The following is a 22,395-nucleotide window of genomic DNA, read 5'->3' as shown; positions in this document are numbered from 1 at the left end:
AGGAATTACATAACTAGAGTTACTTGAATGCCTCCAGTGCCAGAGCTGGGGTGGAGAAATTCAAACGCAGTTAAGGAGTACTAGTAGGGAGGGGGTCAGGGTCCACAGCTCTCCTAACATACAAAAATTTCACCTCGTGCATTTTACCAGCAGAAGAAATGCACACTCCAGTGCTTGGATCCAGAGGTCACCCCTGTGAATCCTCCTGCAAGTACAGCCCCAGTATTTGGTTAGGGGATAGTTCTGTTAATGACCTCAAGTCATCAGGACACTGAAGTTCAGTGTGACTCAAACTGCCCAAGACTCTCACAACTGTGTGTAAAGAGTACAGGAGGATGAAAGCCTGTGCTTCTCTTACCCACATGCCCCAGCTCCTGCATCACTGGCTGCAGGTCCGGGAAGGTTTCATGGACATTGCACAGCAGCTGACAGATCTTGATGGTGGGGAGAGACTTCTCCTGGGCTGTGCTCAGAGCTGCTTTCAAGGAGGCCTCTGAACTTTCCTTCTGAGCAGAAATACTCAGTAGCTGGAGAAGTAAAAAGAAAACATCACATGACAGAGATTTTGGGTTGTGAAAGGTCGGGATGGTCTGGGAGTGAGGGCACATCACTCTACTTTGTTTCATCTCTACTGCTGGGAATCTGCTTTTAGAAACCAGAAAAGAAATCCCTTTCCATACAGGTCTTTGACCCTCCACTGATGTATGTGCAGGATCCAAGAGAATTTCAAAATTCAAAAAACGTTACAACAAATTAAATTCTCAGACTTTCTGTTTTGGTATTAGTTCACGTAAAACCACCTTTCCATGGAAAGAGAGGTTCCTCAACGCCTTACAGCATTACAAGCTTACCTAACTCAAACTTCACAACTCTCTGGGCTTTTCTCACCCTTCCAAATCCAAAACCGCTCAGCCAGCCACTGCAGGGAGAACCAAGGCAAGGATCTGTGCATGCCCACATGTACCTCACCTGCCCACAGGTCTAGCAGCAACTAACCTACTAAGAGTAGGAATGAACAACTGCAGACTGCGTGGTGGAAAAGGCTTGTTACTAACTAAACCCAGCCTATTTTCCTTGTCAAAAAGAAAACAGACAAGGCAGCCTGAAGGCTACACAATCATAGCATCCTCAGTGCATTTTCTAGGAGCATTTCATTCTCATATGTCCTGGAAAAACCAACTCAAATGGAAAAGCACTCCCTGGCAGCTCTGCTTTCCCTAGGATTCCATCATCCTTACAGAGCTAAACACAGCAGAACTGTTTCAAACACACACATTTTCACCAGCTGAGAATCTCACTGACAATTTCTTTTTCCTAAAAACTCCTGTAGAATTTATATGAAACACCCAATACACTCTCACTTTAGCAGATGGGCACCTCCAACTTTGGATGTCTTCCCCAACCTAAGTAATGTCCCTTGATTTCAGTGCACTCCAGGGCCTGTCTATCCTTTGAGCCTGAACCATGCCAGCTCCAACAGCATGCCCTCATACCTCTTTTACTGCTTCTGTGAGTCCTGCCTCCCCCGGAGCCAAGCCTTCCAGGTCCACTCTCTGCTGGATGGCCTACGAGATCAGCTTGCTGTGCCTCAGGATGATCTCAATGGCTGTGCTCTCACTGATGGCCACTGAGTATGAAAATAAAAAGGAAAGGTACTTAAAAACACAAAACCCAAGCAGAACCTAAAAGGCCTTAGCTTTGCATAGCTTTGTCCAGCCTACTCCTGAAGTTGAACTGTTACCAGCAGCAGTGACTTCTCTGGGGGGCAGGAAGCAGCAAACAACTACGAGCAAGCTTTGTTTATACTAACTGTAGCACTGACATCCAGCATAAAACCCTAGCAGACATCCCGTTCTCACTGCTTGTCCAACTTTGGGTGAGAAGGTCAGGTTTTCCAAATCATGTTGCTGAAATAGACAACCTGACAACCTCAAAAGGCAGGTATGGTTCTCCCAAGACTCAGGATTTCTTCTCTCCCCAATTATAAACATCCTATTCTGAGTTTTGCAGAGAAACAGGCATTTCTAGGGACAATTTCTTCATCCAAGGACAGTCATGTAAAAAGCAGCTGGATACACCATGTGCTAGAAGTGCTGGTTGCTCCAGGCTGAACAGGGTGGGGTTGGAGGAGTGTGGATGGGGGCAGCTACACCACAGGCAGGTGAACCCCAGCTTTGTGCCCACAGGGCCAGCACAAACAGCTGGGCTCTGCGCAGCCTACATCTCCTGCCCCCCAAGACCAGCCTGGGTACTCCTCACACTAGCATGAGATTTTTGGGGAAAAGCACATTTTAGGCTTTAAAGTAGGAAAACTCAAAGCCAGAGGCCAAGGCTCTGGGGAGGACAGGGTGGTGGCTGCAGACAGACCTCCGGTGAAACCTGTGCTTTCAGTCTGGTCTGCATCCTTTTGCGCAGGTTGGTGGCCAGCTCTCAAAAGGTTTGCTCATCACAAAACCTGAAGGCGCAGAACCACAAGCAAAGCAGCCACGCTTGTGGACAAAAGTGCTTTTCTAACCAATTAACCGTTTCACTGAGGACACTCATGTTGAGACCCATTGGAAGAGAAGAGGTTCCTGGCTACGTAGAGGGTGAGAAGTTAGAAAGCAGCTCCTGCCAGCAGTAGGAGCACAGAGACAGCTGGTGGGACACTAAGGACATTACCTGCTTGGAAGAAAACATCTGCGCCAGGTTGTTTCCAGATCTCCTCCATGAGCAGGGTCAGTGGTGCAGGTTTCTGCAAAGCCAGCAGCAGCTGCCAAACGGCAGAGACAGACAAAGACCGCTCCTCCAGTGTCGCTGACACGAGGGATGCGAAACCGCCAGCCTCACGCTTCACAGCCTGCTCCATCGCCTTGGAAAGACCTACAGTGAGGCACTAACAAGGGACCATGTCCATCTGCCCTGCATCATGCTTAACCATGACCATGGCTCACCCCAGACCCTTGAACCCTGGCTCACAGTGCAACACAAGTGGTGACCACTTGGAAGCCAAGCTCTTCATCTGAACCCATCAGCCATTTCCTCACCTCACTCTGAAGCTGAGCATCTCTCCTCGGTTCCCAAACGAGCCACTCTCACTTTCCAACCTTCAGTTTCATATACGTTACCTGCTTCACTCCTGCTATGGGACACTAAGGAATCAGTAACCCGAGGCTGCTGGAGGACTGCCCCAAACCAAGCCACGACAGGTAGTAACTCAAGTCCTCAGGACTTGATAGGGATCCCAGATGGGGATTAAAGCTCAGTATCTGCTTGCACACATGCAGAAGACTGCTTACCTCTCTCTCAGCAGGATCCAGGCTCTGTGCAGCAGAGATGCCCTGCAGCAGCATCTGCGTGTCTGTGAGGAGCTCCACTAAGTTATCTCGGTACCGTCTCAACAATTTGGTTCCATAATCATCTGTGCTCCATTTGGCTGAATGCAAGTGAATGAAAATAAGAACGGCTCAGCTTGCAGCATCTTCCCAAGGGGCTTCAGAGCTAAGGGAAACCAAAAAAGCCAAGGCAGCCAGTTCTCCCTGGGTCACTAACATTCAGGACACTTGGACTCACCTTCAAGTAGAGGATGAACACAACAAATCAAAACTTCTCCAAATCAAAGACAACACAGAATATCCTCTGAACACAGAATATACATGCCTACAGAAATAGATCTCTGGCACCCAAATGTCTTCTGAGTCTAAGTCCTGGTCTGAGCCTAGAAGATTCAGCAGGTAAACATGTGGCCTTGTCTGTGAACACAACACCTTGAGATGTTCATCAGACTGTACTGATGCCCTGGAATCAAGGAGACCCCGTTACTGTCCCTTAATTGTAGTTTCACTGAAAGAGGTCTGTTAGTGAGAGTCTTTGATCCACTCCACTGAGAAGGAGCTCTGCAACATGCTCCGTCTCAGCGGTGTATGACTATCAAACATACTAGCAGTTTACAAACACCCAGATGGTCCAAACTAATCGAGAATTTAGAGGGCTGGTGAAAATGTTAAGGGAACACAAACCAGACTTGTGACTGAGAATTTGCACTAGCACCTTCTTCCCTCCTTTACATAAAATAAAACCCAAACGCAATTTTAACCTCATCTTCCCTCCTCCCACATCTAATTCCAAGTTGGGCCTGCTGAGGTTTGCCCTGATGACTCTCAGAAATGATGACTCTAGAGTAACACCACAACCCTTTAAAGACACCCCAGTATCAGAACACAATGGACTAATTCAAGGAAGAGGAACAGTATTTGTTCAGGATAATGAAGAGACTTGGGCAAAACATACCGTGTACCAAAAGTAATATACATTTGTATCTGTTGCCAGATTACTTGATAAATAAAACCGGAAATTGCCAAATAGATGAATCTGAAAAGGACTTTCTTCACTACTGAAATTATTAAATTGGAGAAGATGCATAGTTATACTTTTGTAAGAGAAACCAAAACAAAAAACTGTAGTTCACCCAAGACACCTGTGCATGTGTTGTGTTTGTGTGCTTAGGTCTTTTAATCATTTTGGTTCAGTATCGAACAGAACAATCTATTGTTCACACAGAACTACTTGGGAGAAAAGCAGCCGAATACACACAGCCTGGTAAAAAGAAAATACAGTCTCTGGGACTCAGGAGACATACAGCTCTGGGTAAGATGAGAGTTCTCCAGGATGGTGAAGGAGGCAATGGCAGGCTGTGGGAATAATCAAGAGAGGATTCTTAAGCTAATATGAAAACTCCCTGGACAAAAAATTCTTGGAGACATGAGCCTAATCCCTGGCAAAGGGAACCCCATTAAGCACTTGAGCTCTATAGGGTTTAAGTATGACTTGGATGTGCCCTGTGTGGATCAGTGGATGGTTTACAAATAAAAATATTTCCCCTTTTCTCCCATCTGAATATTTCTGATTTTATTACGCACATTTGAGTTATGAATGCCGTCAGTCCTGCTGCCACACCAAGGTGAGGTCCACAACTAGAGCATGCCCTGCACCACTGTACAAGACGTCCTCTCTTCTATTAGCAGGACATCTATTAGCATGGGACATCAAAGGCTGCTGTCAGCAGCTCAAATCATGCCCTCCCTCTTCATTTCCATGATAAGAAATATTTGTGCTTCTGTTTGTTCAAGCTGCAATTTGAAGAGATTCAGCTCTATGTAATTAAGGAATGCTCCTCCTTGGAATAGGTATTACCACTAGATAATTAACCATGTTGGGAGTCTCGTGTTTCAAGAACGCAATCGTGCTTAACAAATGACCAAGGAAACTGCCTGTCGGGAATGTTTGCTCATAATGCAGATAATTTCCTCTGTAGCACAGTTTTGATTTCTATTAAACACTCATTTACGTTTCACTGCATGTTAATTTAGTTTTTAATTTTTATGTGACTTCAGAGCTGGTGAAATCTGCCTCTCTAGCTGAATTGCTCAGGGGTGTGCCTAAAACCACCCAAATTTGGAAGGTTGTCCACCAGTCAGAAGATGAGGACTCATGAGTCCCTGAACCACCACAGGCAGGCAACAACAATAAAAGAAACAAAAAGAAGGAGGGGACTATCTGTCCAAGATAGTGAGAGACACTCAGTGTGGGACTCTCATCAACACATGTGCTCTACACAGAAGACCACGAGTCAGTGACCACGATGTGCAGAAATACCACCTGAATCAAGGACAGGAGCACAGCCCATCTAAATTTTCCCCACAGTCTCCCTCAGTTACAAGGAATTCACAAAGAGAGCAGCCAGGTAAGACATTGTCTGTATTTAACGTTAAGACATATACAACTTTGGGGAAGTTTTACATATTTGCTTTCAAAGCCAGCAAGCACCATAAGCTGAAGTTGCCAATGGACTGCAGTTTGGTAAATGCCTTCACCTAGGAAGCATTTATTATGTGAAAAATGTTCTATTTCTTATGCTGACATATGTTGCTGCTGCTTTTAAGTGTCTCAGAGTAATTTGACACAGCAGGGAACAGTTCTGTTTTCCAGAGATGACATCCTAGTTTCTACCCTATCAGTATCAAACTCAAGGAAGGAGCCCAACCAGCCTCTGCCCCACACTGTTCATTTCATTGCAAAGCAGGGGCCTTCTTGCTGGCACAGTTCTGCTACCGCAGTGCTCCCAGGACATTTCTGTTGGAATAAAATAGTCATCACAGTAAGATTATAAGAGCACAGTGAAGTCCAGACAAGCATGCAAACTTCCTGGTAATTCCCTGAACTGAGCCCCCAGGCTCTGAAGTTTAGTACACCCATACCTTTGCCATCAGAGACATTGGCTGTTGCCACCAAGTCATCCAGCAGAAGGTGGAGACCAGGGAACGATGCTTTCACAGCCCCCAGAAGTCTGACCAAACTTCCCGCTTTCAGGGTTTTCTCCTCCTCCACCTTCCTGAGCAGACTGTCCATGGCTTCCCTCTCAGAGCCACTTCCACAGCAATCCAAAACTACCTGCGACAGAGAACCATACAAGAACCTGTTTGTGAGAGCTTCCTACAAACTCTTGGATCTGAATGGAGATCAGTATCACAGTAGAGAGTACTGCAATAAACCCATATCCACTGCTTCCACTAATTTGATTTACTGGGAGGTGTTATGAGATGCTAGTTACAGGAACATCTAAACACGTCCCAGGTACATCCGACATGTGTCACCTTGAAAACTACCCTGGTGGGTTCTTCCACCAAGCCACTTCTTGGAAGTGGCTGACAAGCAAAAAAACCTATTTTTTCAAAGGAAACAAAAACAGACTTAAAGACAGGGTTCAAAACAATATTTCATTTCACATTATTAGCTAATACTTTTTAAATTGGCAGTCTCTTTTCCCTCGTCTCCCCAGTTTTTCTGCTTGTCATCGAAAGACAGAGATAGACAGGAAAAAAAAAAGAACTCTGGTTATTTAAATAGGCATCCTATTAATTGAATGATTAGTTCTGTGACAAGGCCACATAAGACATCTATGCGAGATGAAATCACTGTAGCTTGGAAAAGCTCTGGTGTGTCAGTATAACACCTACAAGGCTCCTGCAAGGGAAAGCCAGTTTACAAATACAGGTTGACCTCCTCTCTGCACACGTTGTGTTCCTAAGCATTTGAAATGTAGGACTGGCAGAAACTGGGTGGGTCACCAGCCCAGTTCCCTGCTGTCATAAGCACTACACTACACAGTCCCATTAATAAAATGATTAAGATGAGTCCTAAAACCATTTACATTTTTGCTCCCCTTTTCCTGGTTGGAAAGCTCTTCCATAGCCTCATTCCCCTGTTGATTCTTCTAATTTTCAGCTTAAATTTATTCATGGCAGTGTATGCCCATTTGTTCATGTGCCAACATTTTAGCTTAAAATGCCTTCTAAACTCTCTAAGGTGTTTACCCTACCCTTCCTCTCCAATTTCTTTATAAAAGCATAATCATATTCCCTCTGACCCTACATACCACTTCTCTAAATAAAGCAGCTCCTCTCATAAAACAGCTTCTCCACTCCCCTGATCTTACAACTGCAGTTCTGTCTCTACTTCAATACAAATTCAACTTTTTTGAACAAGAGTGGAACTGCACAAAGAAATTTCAGATGAGGTCTTAATTCCTCGTTCTCACTACTGCACGCTCTCCACTTTACACTACGACATCATTCAGCTCCAACTACTTCGTTCTGCAGCCATGCAATTCTCCCTCTGGCGGACCCTCTTCTGGGTGGACAAAAGATCCCAGTTTTGCTCATCAGCCAAGTTTTGCTAAGCATGCTTTGATATTTTTGTATCAATAACATTAGTGTTAGGTGCCAAGAATCCCATGGTAACCTTGCTCCAACCTGTCAGTCTGGCCTTCAGCACAATCTGTAGTTATCTCACAATAAGATACATCCTTTTTTAATATCACCACTTCCTCTAGTTTTACAATCTCCTCACATGAAATTCAGATGCTTTGCTCAAGTCCAGATAGAGGCATAAAAACACATTTTTACCTCATCAAATAAAGATTCCAGGTCAGGCAGAAACAATTCACTTGAACACCTCTTGCTGCATTTTATCGCATTTCTTGCTCACACTCAGTGGTTCAGCTACATGCCAGTTTGTCCCTCCAGCTTGTCCCAAAACATATTCCTGTGCAAGCACAGAGCTGACTGCCTAGACAACTGCTTCCTTCCCTCACATGACTGTCCTGATCATCAACTGCAGGAACCACTCTCAACTTGGAAAATACAGTAATAAACCTTTCTTAGTGGAGAGGGTGGGGAGGCACTGGCACAGGTTGCCCAGAGAAGCTGTGGATGCCCCATCCCTGGAAGTGTCCAAGGCCAGGCTGGATGAGGCTTGGAGCAACCTGGTCTAGTGGAAGGTGTCCCTGCCCATGGCAGGGAGATTGGAACCAGATGGTCTTTAAGGTCCCTTCCAACCTAAACCATTCTGTGATTCTATGATTCCCATAGCCATGTGCGTCAGCTCCTCCAGTCTGCTGAGGGATGCCCTTGGATTTGTGGTTTCACTTCAGCTGCAGGAAGTCTGTTTCTGTGTCTCTCCCAGATCTGGGCTTGGGCTCAGTTGTGAGTCTGCAGGCCATCTTCTGTCATTATTCTTTTTCTTTACTTGGTCAGACAAATGTTTGCTGCTTGTCACAATCCAGGCTGTGATGCCCAGCAAGCCCCTCTTCATACCTCTAAAGTACATTTCCTTCTCAGTCAGACATTTCAGTCATTCCTTGCAGGTCCAAGTTATTCATTCACTCAGGTCTGTAACCTCTTATACAAATTCGCCTCTCTTGTTGAGGATGCAAACTTCAGACAGTTCTCCTACCTTTAACATAAAAGAAACTAATCCAACAGCTCCTTCTGTGCCCTTACAAGCAGCTGATCTCATTAATTAATTTCTCTAATTTCTAAAACTCTGTCCTTTTATAGCCAAAACACTATTAGTGAACCTGTTGGCATATCCTCCCATTGAATTCATGCTGAGCTGGCTCTGGATCACTCAGTCTGAAGTTATCTTCTGAGAGAACACAAAAAGGGGTACAAGAACAGCATTCTTCTGGGGAGCTCATGCTGTAACCACCACTGCTCCCAGGCAAGTCTGGACTGGCAGAGAAGTGATGGCCCTGGCAGTGCAACACTGACATTCTGAGATTCATTTTGAAACAAATCAGTCACAAAACATACACCTGTCTTTCTTCCAACAAGGTTTCTCCATCTCCCAGTGTGTCCAGGTAGGATTGCTCCTGCCATGGCCGGTAAACTTACTTGTGTTGTCATTCACAGCTGTCCCAGCCCCAAGGCAGTTTGGTTTCAACATCAAGCCATGTAGGCTCCTGAGCAGAAGGGGAGGAAAAGCACACAGCTCAAAATGCACAAGTTCCCTCTAGAAGAGAGCCCAGATAGAAGGAAAGGAGGGGGGTTTCCACCAACTACTCTGATGCTCTGGGTTCAGGGCTGTACTGTAGACAGGTCACTGAAAGCCAAGACAACCTAAAGCCATGGCACACCATGCACAAGAGGCTACCTGCTCTTCCTTTGTATCCAAGTTTATTTCTCTTAAACGAGAATCTGCACCCAAGCTATCCCCCAGATCCTTCACCTTACCTCCCCACATTACAGAAACACTAACAAAGCCTCAAAGTTAAGCACTCAGGAAATAGAAATGCTTAGGTAAAAAGTTCCCCAGAAAAACAGCTATTTACAAAGAATCTTCACAACACATCATGTACTGTTTTTTGAGCCAAGAAAATCAGATTTGCTTCATGCACAACATGGATCAGACACTGAAAGAACCCAGAAAAAAGGCTGTTACACGTACAATTCATGCTTCTCTTGCTGAATAAACATGTAGCTAATGAGGCAATGACTGCCAGAAGAAAAAGGAACGCCTCATCTTTATGAAACCTTGGAGAAGTAGATCCTGTATTTGCCAGCCCAGAGCTCTCATGCAACGTTGCAAGAATCAGGTAAGACAAAACCTTCAAAGGTGGCTGCTAATTCCATGTTCATCCTCCCAGTACTGCACCTGAGACACCAGAGATCTCAACTGCACATATGTCACAGGCCCATCGTTTTAATCCATTTAACTTCTGAAATAATTAAGCACTTTTCCACTTGTCTGTGGGGGGGGAAAAAAAAAACTCTAAAAAACGGACCACTCCCAAAGTGAGCCTACACTTGGCAATTTCTGTCTTACTTTCCTGTGCCAGAGCAGGGAAAAAGAAAGGCACCCAGCCTCACTTGAGTGCTCCCCAAATACAGTTGTTATTTGCTGGAAGCCTCTGGGCTAAAACAAGAGCACAAAGGGATCCCATAGAGAGGAGAAGGATTTTATATCACCGCAGTGTTTGGAGGCTCTGCAGCAAATGGAGCACACAGTGACTGAAAAAGATAAAAAGAAATATTGAACAACACTACCCCTTTACCAAACCAGGCAGGAGTCCCGTAGTATATGACGATGCAATTAAAGGCTAGATCCTGTGCCCAGGGGGCAGAATTATGATGGCAGAATGGTTTTGTTTCATTGCTGCATTTGGGTGTTTTTCAGTGGGAAGGAAGACAAAAAAAAGCTGCATTTTAACTACATAATTTCATGAAGACAAAAAACAAGAGTGCAGGGAAAACGTGAACAGGCATATATGAAAAATCCTGATCTCACCACTGTTGATGCAGCTTTCACAGCTTGGAGCTCAGCTCCAGGCACCCCCCCACAGGTCTCTGCTGACAGCCTGAATATCCCCAGCAGATGCTGAGTCCTCTGCTGTATTCACCCCCTTCCCCTCTCCTCCCACATCCCCATTCCAGGCTCAGGCATGCCACTTTCAGAGAGGAGAATTCACCAGCCGCCAGTCACACCCTACGGCAGATGTCGGTTGGCAGCACCTTCTCTGGCCTTCCTGCACTGAGCTGCACCCATACCCAGGGATGCTCCACAATGGACTCTTGGGTCAGGGACCGCATGCAAGTGAGCAAGACATTGCTGAGGGACTTACACGAAGGAAAGAGGATCTCAGCCCAACTGTCATGGCTCTGGTCAGGGTCATTCAGACAAAGCAAACATCATTCATGCCACCGAGCACAACAGTGCTTCCCACTCGATATAATCCTGTGTCAGGGGAACTAACTGACATGACAAACAGGAGGTCTGCAAGCTGTGTGCCAAACGCAGCATGCTAGGGGACCCTCCAAGTTTCAGCTGCACAGGCAGGGTATAGCCAGCTGCCCCCAAAACACACAAAAGAGCAGGTTATACATAGTATTTTGTCCATTACAGCTTCTGCAAATCAGCACACAATGCAATTGCTTACAGGAAACCAACTGTCCTCCCCACCAACTGCTGTATTAAACACAAAAAATTAATAATCAGTTAGTGGATGTGCTACTCTTGCAGGCAACTGTGTGCTAAGAGTTAAAAGAGTTAAAGCTGGGAGAGTCAGCTGGAAGGTAAGCCGATGACCGAGTACACAAGGATGTAACTGCTAGACAGGCAGCAGAGAGGTTTTAGGGGTTCTGAAACCGAACTCCACTACGGAGCCTTCTCTGGGCTCACACAAAGAGATTTTTCAGGGCCTACCAGGCGCTACCTCTGCAGGCAGGTCTGACCTGTACAGGCAGTGCTCATCCTGGCCTTGAGGCTGCCTTCGCAGCTCAGCTCTTAGTCCCACAGTTCAGCACAGAAGGACCTAAAACAACGCACAAGTGCAGTCCGTGCTGTGCAAAGGGGAGTTGAAATAGTGAGGCTGGCGCATCACTTGGCAAACCACTGCTAAGACAGTGCCTTGCAGACACACATCCCCCTCACTCACTCCTTATTTCAGATATTTTTTACCCGCTTCTCCGAGGCAGTCAGAAATCCCTCTTCTGCTGCCTCCAGGAACTCTACAATGGGGCTCAGCTGTGTCACGCTCTGGATCAGCTCCTCCCTGTGTCCCAGCAAGCGAGCAGTCAGCATCTCTCCCTCGTCTGTGCTCTCTGGGGGGAAAAGGATTCAGAAACACAGGAGAAGAAACAAGTCAGTCTGAAGGAACTGACAGGCTCCTGAAGCAAGTGAGACTCTCTGAAAGATCTAAGTGAATAGCAAAGCTCATCCCAAGCACAAGGAGCAGAGGAAAACCACTTTGCTATTCTCTTTAAACTCTATGAAAGGAAAACATCTCATTTATCTAACAGAGCACAAAGCCATAAAGCACGCTGGAGGTTAACATCAGGTTTGCAAGGCGACTGCTTTATGTCAGACTCAAGTAAGAAAGGAGCTTTCAGTCCTGAGGCTCAACTCACGCTGGCTGCACAGCCATCGGATCCAGCCCTCCAGGCAGCCATGGGGAGAGCCCTGCACTGCCTGCACCCCGCTGCCTCGGGACGGAAACACTGCAAGATCTTGGCCAGCACATGATAAACCTTCTGCATCCGAGTAGGGGTACAGGGCTTCTGGAGACCTGCTTTGCCTGTAAGGCTGCCCACTCACTCTTCCAGAGACTGCACCCACTTCTCTACCTGTTTGCTGCAGGGCTTCTCTGCTGCTCCCTTCTCTCTCCAGCAAAGCCCTTCTCAGCCGGGGATTTGCATCTTGAAACAGCTTCAGCAAAGACACGAGGGTCTGAGTGTCCTTCACTTTGCTCAGCAGCTTCTTGAACACCGACTGTTCCCCTGCTTCTGCCAGACAGGCAACCAGAGCCTGCAACAGAGCAGGCAAATGCAGGGAAGAATTTACTAACAAAGTCAACCACCCCATACAAACCAACACGAAAAGCGGAATCCTGGGGGTTTTGTTCAGGGGACAAAAAATTTAAACAAAAAAAAAAAAAATAGCCACATAGGTACACACCATTGAACTGAAGCTCTGGTCTGTGGCCACCACCCCACAAGCCCTCCCGCCAGCCCTTATCTTTACAGTGAGTCCTGCAAACTGGAACTAGCTCCAGCACCAAACATCACTTCTCTCCCTAACAGCCAAATGGCAATAAATCTGAGACCTAATGAAACATGGTTTAAACTCCGTTACTTTGGAAGCCCAAGGCTGGGGCAGGAGACACTAGATTTCACTGCAGAACAAGATCCCTTGCACAGAAAGTGGGGAGCAGTTTAAGTGGGACTTTCAAGAATCCCTCAAGTTACAACAGTCACATCCCCTAGCAGAAGCTTTGGAGAGGAGGCGCACAAGTGCTCAGCACTGTGGGCTCTCAGCATGCCTGGCAATCACGCCCAGAGCTCCAAAATCCACTCCAGAGACCCAAAACAGCAACCAGAGGCAAACATGGGCAGAGTTATGGAAATAAAAGGAAAAGAAATAAGCTGCAACTCTTGCTCCCATTTCCCCAGGGCCCTTTAATGCTGTAAATATTGCCCCTAAAGACACACACGCCCCAGCTCTCCAGGAGAGATGCCAGCCTTTCAGAGCAGGCGTCCTTTATTAGGGACTCCAGGGATGCTATAAAAGTACCTTTGAAGTGAAGAGCTTAGCCCAGCTCCAGAGAGAGCAGACATTTTCTGCCATCATTGTCTTTTTTATTGCTATGATAAAAAGACTGAATTCAACTGCTTGGGGCCACAACAGGGGGATGGTGGACTTGCTTTTCCTAGAAGGTGTAAATGCTCACATATTAGGGCAGTGTGACAGTGCAATGACCTATTGCAAAGAGTATCCACAGAAAGGAAGCTGCAGGAGTCCCAGCTCTTACCCACTAACGGCATTTTTCATGTGGAACAGACGTGGACATGAAGAGCCCTGTTATAAAGGAAGAAAGGAGATGCCGCAGATATGCTGAAGAACAAGTTAAGGTATTTTTTAATGCAAACATTAATTTGTAATGAGACTTGATAACCAGATCATGTTTGTTCTCAAGGTTTGCACTCCTGGCCCCTTCCAGATCAAACCGATCCTGTAAAACACATCTTGTCTAAAGGTGCTCAGTACCCTGCCAAATACATCTTTATACCAATAGGGATGAAGAGAAACTTGCATTATTGCAGTATTTTTTCCTTTTCTTTTTGTTTTTAATTAAAATCAGCACAGCATTGCTGCCCAGAGCTCCAGATAACATCCTTTCCTCAGTGCGTGGATTTGGTTAATGGAAATGAGTTTTCAGAAACTGAAGGGCTTTGTTATTTATAGTCTCCTTCTGGAAGATCTTTCCTTGGACATATCACTCAGTGGGAACAACAGCCTTTTAGCATTGTTTTGAAAGAACACACTTCAGACTTACTTTGAAGCACTAACAATTCCCAAAGATCCTGGAAGAAAATGAGAAATACTGATATTAGCTGGAATCCCAGCTTCCACTTAGCCATAATGTGCCCCCTCATTACAGCCTGATCCATTACACTTTCACTGCCTGGGACACTTGCAAAACCCTCCATGGCCAAACTGACACAGATTAGCACACATCCAGCTTCCAGATGGAGTGACAGACGGTCTCTCTGAACAGGGAAACAGTCACTAAGCTCTGGCCTAAGCTTCAGCTGTGCCACCAAATAGGTTCAATATCCACTGAGAAGCTTGGTCCCAGTTGGGGGTGTCAGTGCTGCTGGCCACATCACTCCTAACTCAGTATCCCAGTGGTCACACACCGTGAAGCAGCCCTCCCAGTTCATCGCAAACCTCCCCATTTCCAAGGCAGCCCCCAAGGCAAGGTCTGAACAGGAATCCCTGCAGGAAACAACGCAGGAGGCAGGTCTCCTATCGCTACATCATCTCCAGATCTTCCACATTTTTCCAGATTGCTTTCCCCATACATTCAATTACTACACTGCCATGTCCCTTCACCCCACCGCAGGACCTCTTGCTCTGCCCCATTGCTCCTTGTCTTCTGCTCCTTCCAATGCCACCTGCCACTTTAGATGGGAAGATACACAACACTGCTCACGCACAGCCACAACCTGCTCTTGAAACAGGGAAGAGCTGCGTTAGCACTGCGTCCTCCCAGCCAGGCACTGATCTCCCTCCTCACACCGACCCACAACACTCCGAAGAAGACAGTGCCTCTGGGACCCCCACTTCCCCTTCCAACATGATCGGAGGATTAGTTATTTTGAGCTGCGCAGGGATGCCCAAAGAGCAGCTGGGGGCTGGCCCTGCAGGCAGCAACCCCAAGCCTGGGCTGGGCTGAACTCAGCTGGTGTGCTGGTCTGGGACACAGAGAGGACTTCACCCAGATGGGCAAGTAATGCACACCCCACCCAGGACTGCAATGACCTGTGACTAACGAGGGATGTGGGGAGAGAGGGAGTGCCTCAATGCCACCTCCATTCCCCAAGGAGAGACGCACTGGCCATTCAGCGAGCGGCAAAGTCCCTGACTGCAGGAAGCTGGGTACCATGAGGAAACTTCCAGAGACATAGTCACCAGTTCTCTGTGAATGCAAGCTGCTTTGGGTTTTTTTACTGGTTAGTTTTTTTGTGCTTCATGTGAAGCAAACATTAAAAAGCCATTGGAAATCTGCACGGACAAAGCTGCTGCCCGCAGCGTTGGTGGCACGGACAGCACAGGGAGTGGCTCTACTCACATGGACCACAGAGAAGCCCCCAGGCTATGATAACTCCATGAAGTCAATCAACTATCACTGTGCATACAATAATCAGAAAAACTATGTTCCTATTTCTGCTTCAGAAATCTGAAGTGCTTTTTTTTAAGCCTGCATTTGTACATGACTGATGAGGGACACCCCAGTACTAGCAATGCTCCGTGGAGAACGCTGACCCCTGCTTGCTCCATGCAGCAGAAACAAAAATCTCAGACCAAACTTCCACACAAATATATCAGAACAGGGGGAAAAAAGTTATCCAGCTCTGTTACTATAAAATAAAACCCTCACAACCTATCACCCCTAATCAGGATGCAGAACATAATGGGAAACTTCTTTCTTCTGCCACATCCAGAAATCCCTGTAGCTGCAAACGAAGGATGACAAAAATTGGACAGGCCTGTAGGCGATGGAAGTGATCCACAAGCACAGTGACATTTATTCTATGCGGGAGAATGAACGCTCCCCCACTTCATCTGAACCCAGTAGTGGAGAGAACAAATGAGCTGTGCAATAATTTGAATTGAGTTTCTCTAAGAGAGCACAGGAAGATAAGACTTGACACCAGCAAAGCTCTTCTACGCTTCCCCAAATTACTGCAATTTCACTCTTGTTCTCATTTCCAAGCAGGTTTCATCCAGGCCAGAACCAAATTAGATAGGAATAGTTTATGAAACACACAGAGAGACTCTAAAACAAAAACAACCCCCAAAATCACACCTCCCTGAACAGAAAAGCAAATCATCCACCTTTTCAGCCCAGGGAGCAGAACGTAACATCAAACTTCGAGAGAAGCAACAATTCTCACAAAACCAAGCCCTGCACCACAAACCTGCTGGAGCAGTGCTCCACCTGACAGGAGCACTGTGGGGCATGTGGTGCCCACGCAGGGAGGATCTCACAAGCAAAGGAATAGAAATAGAGAGGCTACATCCAAGTCAAAATCCCACTGAAACCAGAAGAGCCTAAAGACCAGGACAGCCTTTGGTTTGCAAAACCCCCACAAACACCCGCAAGCATGCACAATGCCCAGGCTTTGCTGACAAAACCATGTCGCTGCTTGCCTATAAAGATAAGTGACCCACAAAAGGCTCCTGAGCAGAAGAATGTGCATGAGGGATGCGAGATCTCCTCTGTGCAGGGCAAGCACACCCAGCAAGACCGCTTAGTGCAAAGAAACAGCATCTCACCAGCTTCCAGACTGACTTTTACTTGCCCTGAGGCACCTAAGAGACTTCAGGCAAATTACTAGCAAAATAATACAAAAAAGGGAGTGGAGGAAAAAAAAAAAACCACAACCAAAAAAACCAGAGGGCAAGAAAAAGAAATCGGTTGACGTCTACCAGTGGCACAATCTCAGCCCTAATTACACATCCCAAGCTGGGCTCTTTGGAGCTGAACTTGCACCTTAAAAACACACACTGCTGTGTTTCCCCCAAAGAAAACGCTAAGCCCGTGTGGGGAAAAAGCTACTCCCTCTGCTGGAAACAGAATCCAGGCTCAGTGCTGGTGTGTACAGATCCTGCTTGTCCCAGAGGGGCGCTCAGAAAGGGATGCATCTGGCTGAGCCTTTGCTTACAACAAACTGCAGTCTGTCCACGCCACTGCCCTGGGGCTGACACTTTTCATGCTTGTCACAGCTGAGAAGTGATTTTTCAGGAAGGCTTAAAGAAAATCTATTTCTCATTTATTCAGCATTTATTTATAACTGCAGAAAAATTGTCCAGTTGCTGTTTTGCGGTCAGACACCCAAACTGTCTCTGAGCTCCACAACCTCTCACTTGGCTCCTGCTGCAGCAGCTCATTTGGGAGCATAAAGGTCTGGGCATCAGTCTGTGAGCCTCACCCACAGGGTCTTGGGAGGTGCTGAAGAAACATGAAACAACAGTTACTGCAAAGCAATAGAAATGAGGCTGTTATGCAGAGCAGAAGCAAGGCAGCACATCTGCCTGGGCACTTTGCAGATGCTGTTCTGCCCCACAACCATGGAGGCAGCACAAGCAGAAGGCACGCTGGCACAGGTGATGCATGCTGGCATGGATGCACAGAGCTGCCAAATTCCTCCTGGCAGCACCTGTTAAGGAATCCTAGTCATTTAGCTTAAATAAGTATGTTTTAAACAGAATGAGTCATTCAGAGTCGATCACTTAGCATTAGGATGCAGGGGTTACAGCATAAAGTTGAGCAATTTCGTACACTGTTTATTACTAACTTAGCATGAGGAGCTATGAGGAACTAGATTTGCTAAAGCCTTAGGTCTCAGCTGTGAACTTCCTCTTAGACATTTTTGTCTGGGCTACAGTTAATTTTCTTCATCATAGCTAATATGAGGCTATGTTTTGGATTTAATGTGAAAATAATGTTGATAGCATGTTTTAGTTGTTGCCAAGTAGTGCTTATCCCAAGTTTAGACCAACAGAGCGAGCAGGTGCACAAGAAGCACAAACCAGAAGATCAAGAAGCTACAACCACCAACAAGGTGAGAGCAGTCAACAGCCTGCCTGGAGGCAAAGAATCAAATAAGGTGTTAGAAGACCCCAGACCAGAAATCACCATTAAACCAAGAAGGGGTGTGAGAGGCAGGTATAGGGATTGTAATGGTATAATGGCCCAGGAATTCCTTTGTTAAGGGCCCCTCTCCAAGGCACTCAGCTCCAGCTGTTATTTTCACAGTACCATCTGAATAGATGATTTATTTTTTTCTATATAAGATACAATTCCTTGGACTCTCCAAACCTGAGGAAGTGAGAAGCACTCAAGGGTGAGAATGTGTGTGTGAAAGGAGTCGGAAGGGGCACCCACTGTCTCACTGGAGTCACGCGCTGTGAAGGGACTCCAGTTGGCTCCTGGGATGGTATATGAGTGCTTGAGTGGCCTCTCCTTTAACACTGCCCATCCACATTGCACAACACTGTCCCCAGCTCTGCTCCAATTGCCAAGCTGCAGAGTAAGTAAAACCTTAACCTTGACATTTTTCTAATCGGAGCAACAACCAAATGTACAAAAAACTAATCCTCCTCAGGGCGCACAGGCGTGCTGACAGCAATGTACTCACAGGTGCTTGTCAGCCTGGCCAGGCTTGGGCTTGCTACTACTAACACAAATTAGGATCCGCATCTCCCTCCCAACGCCCCAGAGATGTTAAGTCCAACACCATCAGGAAGGTAAGCAGCTGAAGGAAGAGTCTTCCCTCTGAACGTCTAAAGACTCATCGGAAAAGAAACCTGCACTCCCCAACTCAAGGGAATTCTCTTCCTCGCCCTCATACGCTTTTTTTTTCCCCCCTAATAAACATGTTGCCTTGGGTTTTTAAAAGCAGAATGCCACCACAGCCAAAATGTCCCACGTCCCATCATCATATTGGTATTGGGGGGACCAAGTCACTTCAACACAGACAGCTTTCCAGCCAGCAAGCACATGGGAACCTAGAGAGCATCACAGCCCCCCAACCTACAGAACAGCATTTCTCAGCTTCAAAAGGTCAGCTGACCGCGGAGCCACCGAAGAGGCGGCAATGAAACGGTCGCATTCTCATTATTCCACATACAGAAAGAGAACACAGGGCAGCTCATGCACCCTTGTATGAATAATGCTCTATCAAAACCAGCCAGGGTGAGGAGAGCAAGCAGAGTCCCATCCTCACTTCATAGTGGCCACAGTTTTTTATGCAGCATACAGCCAGCATGATTGTCCTCCCACTCCCACAGCAATAAATTCCAAGCACAGTGTCCTCCTGCACCACTGCCACACCAATATGGACATAACCTGCTGCTTCCGTCGTGGCTCTGAGCCAGTACAACAACTACCGTTGTTCAGAGCCCCGAGTATCCTTCAACATCAACCAAGCACCAGACTCAAATATGCCCTCCAACAGCAACTCGAGCATTATTCATCAGTGACAACTGCTTTTAAAGCAGCACATTGCCAGGAGAAGCACTGCAGGGCGGCACCAGTAATGCTCTCCACAAGCAGCCTGCCATAGGCAGAGCAGAGCAGATGCCCTACAGCAAGCCCTTGCCGAGGGCTCGGGAAGTCTATTTTGGGATCTCATATGTCAGTCGTTTACAAGTTGACATAGTTCCCGAAGCAAAACGGGAGAAGTCAGCACTGAAGCTCTCCTACAACACAATGAAGATGTCTTCAGGGCAGGACACATACTTCTCTACCTACACGCACGAGCAGCTTGCTCTTACAGATGCTTCTCTCTAGGGTGTTGCTCAGGTGAGCATGTGTTGCCCTTCAAACCACGAGGCACCAGAGTCCCAGTTTCCCATGAAACAATTTCCTAAGCAGAGCACAAACTATTCTAGCCCTCAGCAGGGTGAAGAAAAAACTTGTATCATTTACCCAAGTAAATACACCTACCTCCTTTTGAGAGGCATCAATTTCTCTGCACTCTTCTACTCTTTTCAGCACAGCTCGGGCATCAGAAAGGGCCTCAGAGAAAACACCTTCATATCGAAGAAAGAAATCTAGTTTACAGCTTTTGCTTTCTGCTGCTGTGTGAGAGAAACAAGATGAGTTATTTTCTAATTGAAGGGATTCACAGAAAGAATGATGTGATTGAAAGGCATCAGTTTGTAACCAGCACATTGGCTATAATAGGGAAACTGTGACTCACAAATCCCTTCTACAAGATCACACAGCCTGGAGGGAAAACCAACAGTTTATTTAACACCAGTTATAAATGGAACATTTCTTTTAAACCCAGCACAGTCTCTATTTTCCTCCCATGCTGAACAGGATTTTAAAGGATAAGGCAGACATTAGTAGGCAACTCTGTTCACTCACTGTTACACAGACTGCCTTACCAACCTCATGTCCTGCACTAACGCAGATCCCGCTCTACGTCAGATGTAATCGTGTGTGTGGGTAAGAAAAGTTTTGCTCGCTACGGCTCTGGTAAAGCGGTGAATCAATTGCAAAGGCCAAAGGAGAGTATTGCACAGTGCCAAAGGAAGAAATTCCCTGCAGAGAAGGGATACATGCTGCAGCTGCTCCCAACCCAGGGCAAACTAAAAAGAACAAACACAGAGGAAAAGACACCCCGTAAGAGAAAGTAAGAGGCAATGCTGTGCCCAGAACTGTAAAGTCTCACCTAAATGCCTCACTCCTCCTTTCTCCTCTGGAGGCTCAGCAAGCTCCTCTTCTGCACTGCCACCCTGCTCAGCACAGGAAGGATGATCAGGACAAGAGCTTGAATCATCCCGTAGGGTTCTGGAGTCACTCGGCATCGCATCCTGGTGAACCCAGGTGTGATTCATGGCAAGTTCCTGTCCAGGAGGAGAAACACCTGCTTCCATTTCTGCTTCTACAGGGCCAGGAGAAGGGGCAACCCTCTGAGGAAGGAGGATATCTGTTTTTCCTTCAACGGGTTGTTCAGACTGGGGCACGTTATTAGCTTCAGCATGATTTCCAGATGAGTTGGCGGCCTGGACGGAGACTTCTTGCACTACCGTGTCCTGAGTCGACCACTTGATGAGGTCCCTGAGGAGGTTTTTGCAACTAACAGCCACATCAAACATCTGCAGACTATCTGCCACGGAGATTACTTTGGTGAAATTGTGTTTCCCCAGTGGGAGTTTGCCACTGTACATCATCTCCAACAAAAGCACAAACTCCTCAGGGTTCACAACAGAAGTATCAATGGAGATGGTGTCTGTGCTGTCCAACAAGGATTTGAAAAGCAGGCTGGCAGCAGCTAAAACCACCTTGTGTGCTCTAAAATGAACGTTCCCAATGAAGATGGTGCAATCGCAGAACTGCTGCTCTTTGCAGAGAGCGTACAGCTGCTGCAGCAGCTGCTTGTTGTAACTGGGGAGCTCCATGGCACCACAGTCTACTGGCCTCCTTTCACCGTGGTCTCCACACAGCTTTCAAAAAGCCTACCTAGCAAAAAACCCCAAAGGATTCTGTTAGAACTTTGCTTAGATAGTAGCAAGACAGAACAAAAAAGCAAAAATTACTTTTCAGTTTACACCTCCTAGAACCTTACTATGCTGCAGTTCATTGGTTACAGCAAGGAGAGGTCTGCTTCTGAACTCGCACTCCCCAAAATGAGCAACTCACCCCCCTAGAGCTGAAGAGTCTAGATACTGTTGAAATATAAATGCTCCAGAAAGAGCTTGGAAATGAGTACTGAGTCCCAGGGGTTATAAAAAGGGAGCAGAAACTCCCTGATGTGCCCCCGATGGAGCTCAAGGAGGTATGAATGCTCTTCAGATCAGGCACTGCAGTGCCAGGCTCCGCCTGCATCCAGAAGCTGATGCTGAATTCAGCAGCTGATTTCTGAAAGGGCAGGTGGGGAAGCAGTGCAGCAGGAAGACCTGCCCAGACCATCAAGCAAACACAGGAGAATCTAAAGTGTTAGTCTTGACCTGCAAAGCACTAAGTGGTTTGGGACCGGTTAATTTTTTCCCCACATCACTGCCAAGATCAGCAGGGGCATGCAAGCATTAGACAGAGGTTTGCAACCCAGGACCTTCAGCACCTCCCTTGTCAGCACACCACAGTCCTAACTCATCAATTTACAAGTATCTTCCCCAAGCTTTAATTTCTTGCAGAAGTCCACAGCCCTAATCCCATCTACTAGAGCCCCCTTTTTACGTTTTCATTCCCCCATTGCAGGAGGGAGAAGAGATAGGACATCTGCCAACAGAATTTTTATCAGTGGGATATCCAGGTTTTTTAACTAAGTTAGACAACATAAAGATGTTACTGCCTTGTCTACACACTAGGGTGCCTAACAGTGGTGCTGGCAATGATACTGAAACAAAACAGTATCAGCATTAGAGGAAGAGCACCTGGATGGACACGATTTACGTGACCTTCAATTGCTTAACATCTCTGCCCTCAGCATCCTACTGCCTTGTAGAGAACTGGAGTAATACTGCCTGTCATCAAGGCACAAGCTTTAATGAGCCGATGCT

General features: G+C 46.6%; 1 protein-coding gene across 1 annotated transcript; it reads right to left on the bottom strand.

Moving 5' to 3' along the window:
* Window positions 1-358: 358 nt before the first annotated feature.
* LOC104516668 (zinc finger and BTB domain-containing protein 40-like) lies at window positions 359-21,294 on the bottom strand (the record flags this gene model as incomplete). Its single annotated transcript, XM_010161080.1, is given in 9 exon segments — window positions 359-527; window positions 1,494-1,627; window positions 2,662-2,851; window positions 3,279-3,415; window positions 6,237-6,429; window positions 11,776-11,918; window positions 12,441-12,621; window positions 19,832-19,965; window positions 20,565-21,294. Coding segments are annotated over 9 exon segments (2,011 nt in total), but the record flags the coding sequence as incomplete, so codon positions are not given.
* Window positions 21,295-22,395: the final 1,101 nt, after the last annotated feature.

The sequence above is a fragment of the Eurypyga helias genome, unplaced genomic scaffold (assembly GCF_000690775.1).
Source record: "Eurypyga helias isolate BGI_N326 unplaced genomic scaffold, ASM69077v1 scaffold8851, whole genome shotgun sequence".
NCBI lineage: Eukaryota > Metazoa > Chordata > Aves > Eurypygiformes > Eurypygidae > Eurypyga > Eurypyga helias.
Note: the sequence above shows the minus strand (reverse complement) of the source record. Positions and strands in the feature narration are given on the sequence as shown.